Source organism: Terrapene carolina, unplaced genomic scaffold (assembly GCF_002925995.2).
Source record: "Terrapene carolina triunguis isolate 2854851 unplaced genomic scaffold, T_m_triunguis-2.0 Scaffold139, whole genome shotgun sequence".
Taxonomy (NCBI): domain Eukaryota; kingdom Metazoa; phylum Chordata; order Testudines; family Emydidae; genus Terrapene; species Terrapene triunguis.
The window spans coordinates 3,995,720-4,000,820 of record NW_020664490.1 but is presented as its reverse complement, the minus strand read 5'-3'; the positions used below and the strand labels follow the sequence as shown (position 1 = coordinate 4,000,820).

General features: G+C 42.7%; 1 protein-coding gene across 1 annotated transcript; it reads left to right on the top strand.

Annotated features, from left to right (window-relative positions):
- Positions 1–3,069: 3,069 nt before the first annotated feature.
- Positions 3,070–4,836, top strand: LOC115271236 (S-adenosylmethionine synthase-like). Its single transcript, XM_029911957.1, has 4 exons — positions 3,070–3,091; positions 4,008–4,150; positions 4,326–4,418; positions 4,548–4,836. Exons 1-4 carry the CDS (start codon positions 3,070–3,072, stop codon positions 4,749–4,751), a joined length of 462 nt encoding a protein of 153 aa, XP_029767817.1. The 3' UTR covers positions 4,752–4,836.
- Positions 4,837–5,101: the final 265 nt, after the last annotated feature.

Below are 5,101 nucleotides of genomic sequence, written 5' to 3'. Positions count from 1 at the left end.
AAAGTGAATTGAGTTACTTAAGTTTCACAGCACAGTGGACTCCGCTCCAGGTAATGCAGAAATTGGAATCCTCTCAGAATATACTATGAAAAACAAGAAACTGAAAAAATATTACTGTTCCCTCAATGCAGCACTAAAGAGGTTTTTTCCCCTGAAATTCAGTTGACTGTACCACCAGTGACACCATTAAAACTCTCAGCACAGTAATTAGGACATAAAGGTTTCTGGCTGCAAATTTCCTAAACCTCAACTAAAATGAGCAGTTAACCCCTTAAGCAACAGTTACTTAAGTTGTAAGTCCTGAAGACCTACTTGGAGTTCCAGCACCTGGCCCTCCTCTCAGCAGTGAGTGAGAATTTGCATGGAGGTGCCTTCTCTCTGCACATCACAATAAGGCTGCCTCTGTGGATCTAATCACCATCTGCTGCTATGGCCTACTCCATTTTCCATGCCCAGCCTTGGGCTCTGGCTTAATAGGTCAAGCTGTATAATCTCTTACTGCAAGGACTCCACTCCTATCATCACTACAACCAAAACCCCACCACCTAGCTTCTCTACAGGTTATGCTGGAGGGAAAGGAACTTCTACCTGCCCCTCTATTGTACAGTCTTTCTTCTGACTACTTGAGGCAAGCCTATCCTTATGTCTATGAACCTCACAAGATGCTCCAAGCGAAGGCAACATATTCCAGCATCTGGGCCAAACCACTCCCTAGCTAAAATCCTTTCAGATCCCAAAAATGAGATCAGTTAAAGCCAATGCAACTGAGCTCAGATCACGATGCTCTTATCCCTATAATATCATGAACGCTCTTACCTTTCTGGAATGAGTCCCCACTTATAGTACATACCTGACCACAGGTTTCACGAGCAAACTTGAGAATGGGAGTATGAATCGAGCCACTGATGGGAAGGCAAACCACGAAATCCCACCTCACCCTTAAAAAGCTTCCCCCAGCTAATCACTGAGATGGGTGGGTTCATGCCCATCAATCAAAAGCCCCTGAAAAGTCATGGTGGAAGGTAGGATGCCAGCCAGGCCAGCTGTCTTTGACCTCTGTCGACTTCCCCCCCAGGGCCTAGACCCTCTGGAAGAGTTATAGGATCAGTAATCTCTGGAGAAGACCTCTGCTGCTGAGCTGAGTAGATCCCACTATTAGGGGGGTTGGATTGCAACCTTGAAGTGGGGTCCCTAGTGGGAAACAAGCAATAAAACAAAGATGAAGCACCAAATACGCTACTAGTGTAAATTGGCACAGCTTCATTGACTTCAGTGGAGTTGTGCCACAGAGAATTTGGCCCATCATATTTAAAATTATTCATTTAAAACTGCTCTTTAACTTTCAAGCACCCTACCCTATAAAAGTGTAATTATAAAAGGCATAACTATTTTAATCTTTTAAGAAATTAATTTCACATACCGGAGTTAAGTGCTTTGGGTTATTTTATACGCTTTGCCTTAATTATCTACGTTGCATTCGTAATAGAGTGCCATGAAAGGTGTATCTGTGAAATAATAAATCTAAAGTATCAGGGCAAATTATGTATTTTGGAAGTATGTAATTAATTGTAGTTTCCAGGGCAAAGGACCATAGCAGCTATTTAAATTCTAATTTACATTAAAACGAATAGAGTTAATTGCCTGTCCACAACAAATAAAAGAGAAATATGTAGCTTGGAAGGCAGCCACAGAGTCTCCAATCAATATAAATCTGATGTGCCTCTTTGTAGCTGAGACACATTACATTTTAATATCACATTCAGCAGTCTAGGAATATTGCTAGGAGTACAGGTCATTCAAATATGACCACTCAAGATGTGGAAGCCCAAGATAATAAGGGTCTGGTGTGCCCACGTTCAGAGAAAACAAATTGTTAGCATCACAGATCATTCTATAAACACAAAGAGAGCTGCATCTTCTTAGGGTTATCATAATATGTTAAATCTTATATACATACACACATTATGGTCATCTCTTTGTGCATGTTAAATTAGATAAAAACAAATACTCTTTCACTACAATCTTCCAGCAATACTACTTTATTTCTTAGAATTCAGAATAGTAATACTCAAGAACCCTAAAACACAGAGAAAGAAAACAGGCTGCTCCTAAGACAGCAAGTTACAACTCAAACCACCTTGTTTGAAGCTGGCTTTTTTCAGTGTGACTCTGATTTCGTGCTTCGCTACAGAGCCCCTGTCCTATAATCAAGACAAGAAAACACCCCCACTTCTAAAATGATAGCTTGCAATTCAAGCACAGTCCTCAATATACCCTATAATATATATAAATAAAATATTCTTATCCTCCATTACTCCTGGCAATGAGACTATTTGAAGGAACAGGGAGTACTCATTTGAGTTTGGATTGGAGAATTAAGCTCTATTTAAGTTTGTTACAAACCTATTTTGTGACACCGTGGTTGACATGGTGTCAATGTTTCATTTTCAAATACAGACCACTGTTAGCTTGGGTCTGACATGGGTCTATGAGGGGGACAGAGGGTGCAGTAGGGTGGGGAACTCAGCCTGTGAAGGCCACAACTATCACATGAGCCCAAGACCCATCACCAAAATCCCAGGTCTTTTACCTCTGGGAGCTGTTCATTTTATTCCTTGACCACACTGGAAACCAGCCACAAGTTGTGATGAATAAATACCAGCAGCCCAGTACATCACTTAGGTACTAAGTGGATTCCTACTTAACCCACTGTGGCTTGGAGGTGCTGCAAGGAAGGCAAAAAACCACCCTAGTCCTGTGCCAATTGGCCTATGGGAGAAAAACATTCCTTCCTTACCCCCCTAAACAGGCAATCGCCTAGACCCGCAACATCTATCAGACTGAGTTCCCATTCCTAGTTCGGGTGTGTAGGGTGGGCTGCTGGAACAGAGCTGAAAGAGGCACTGGGCTAAATCCTGGAAGCTGGGGAATGCTGGCCAAGCAGCATCCCACTCTCCCCGAGGGCCAACAGATGTTACCTATTGTCTCTGGGCACCTTTGCTACTAGGGCTGCCCCCCTTTCACTGTCAGCCCCATCAATTTCCCCACCTGTTGATGCAGAAGGGTGACATGGTCATCTCAGCTGAAGCCAGTAACTTCAGAGGCAGAAGCAACTTAAAAGGATGCTAGGGGGAAATGTTAACTAAAATTTTTCACCCCTCTCCCCAAAAGATGCGTGTCCTGTTGGTTTCAGATCAAAACTTATTTTACTCAAATATTTGTCACATCCAGCCAAAATTTAGGATAGAATTATTTGAAAACTAGTGTGTGGTCATGTACTTAAAAGACTATAACATAAGGAGTAGAGTTAAGTTTCCATGAGTATATATCAGCAAATACGGCAAATGTGTTGGGCAACTCCCCTTGTTTTCCCCGTGGTTTTCCTAAGGTGTAACTCAGTGTGGAATTTAGCTTAGACAACATTCAGACTTTCAAGATGCCAATAGCCCTGTGACCCTAAAGGCCAAATTCTGCCTTTACATGCATGCCTGCCACAGAACAGTGGCTAAATTCAATTCCTGCCTTTGTCTGTGTGATTTGGGGCAAGTACTTAACGCCCACTCTACCTAGGTTACCCAGCTATAAAAGGGAAATCAAACTTCTGTACTTCATAAAGTTGCTGTAAAGATCAGGTCCACAAATGATTGAGAGATGCCCAAAGAGGACAGTGATGAAGGCTAAATAAGTACATAGGTAGGTATGTACATGTATATACATTAAACATGACAACTGTATGTGACTATATAAAATGATCATTTTCTACCAAGTAGTATTTTATAGGCTAGAATCTCTCTATTATGCAAGTAGTGGTTTTCATTATATACTGCCACTGAGAGGGGAAGAAAAGAAGTCTGCATGCTTAACAAAGTTGCTTGTGGTGAGGATATGTAGCCTAGAAAAGGGGAGAAATTGCCCCTGTTAGATGCACTTTTGCTATTGTATGAGAGCTGTTTTGTTTCTCTGTGAGTGACACTGAAGTTGATGGAGATCCTTTTATCCTCTTCTAGAAACTGTTGCAAAGACTGGGATGATCCTCCTGGCCAGCGAGATCACATCCAGAGCGGCTGTTGACTACCAGAAAGTTGTGCGTGATACAATCAAACATGTTGGTTATGATGATTCTTCCAAAGGTAAGTGCCTCCAGCCACTTGTTTCTCTGGGTTTGGAAAGCTTTTGTTTCTAGCTTTGAGTATAAGGCTGTTGGCTTCTAAAAGTATCTGTAACCAATTTGCTAAGTGTTCTAAGGAACAAATATTATAAACTTTCTAGGATTAGCTGGACAGTGCAGTTATTCTGTGAACCTGAAATTCTGCTGTGTGTTTTAGGATTTGATTACTGCCTTGGAGCAGCAGTTTCCTGATATTGCCCAGGGAGTCCATGTAGACAGGAATGAAGAGGATATTGGTGCTGGGGACCAGGTTAGTATTCTAGTAACAGCTGTTCCCAGCTTGTGGAAACATTTTCTAGTTTATAGGACCATATTTAGCACTTTGTCAGTAGGTGGTTCTGTAGAAGGTGAGGTTTCAGACCCCTCTTCTCTCCCATAGGGCTTGATGTTCAGTTATGCTACAGATGAAACTGAGGAGTGCATGCCCCTGACCATTGTCTTAGCACACAAGCTGAATGCCAAGCTGGCAGACCTGCGTCGCAATGGCACCTTGCCCTGGCTGCGACCCGACTCTAAAACTCAGGTAAGTGGAGCCCTGTCATACACTGCAGTAATGGGCATGTACGAGAGAGCCTGGCTATAGCAAGCCAAGAGCAGAATGAATTTCCGCCTTTGGGGAGTGGTGGACCAATAATGAAATGACTCTAGTTTGTATTCTCAGTCCTACTTAGCAGTCTGGAGGGTGGAGAGCACTGCTGTCTCCCGTTAGGATCTGCTGTAGGGGAGGGATAGCTCAGTGGTTTGAGCATTGGCCTGCTAAACCCAGCGTTGTGACTTCAATCCTTGAGGGGGCCATCTGGGGCAAAGTCAGTACTTGGTCCTGCTAGTGAAGGCAGGGGGCTAGACTCAGTGACCTTTTGAGGTCCCTTCCAGTTCTAGGAGGTAGGATATCTCCATTAATTTAATTTTAAAAAAACAGTTACACCAGTGCAA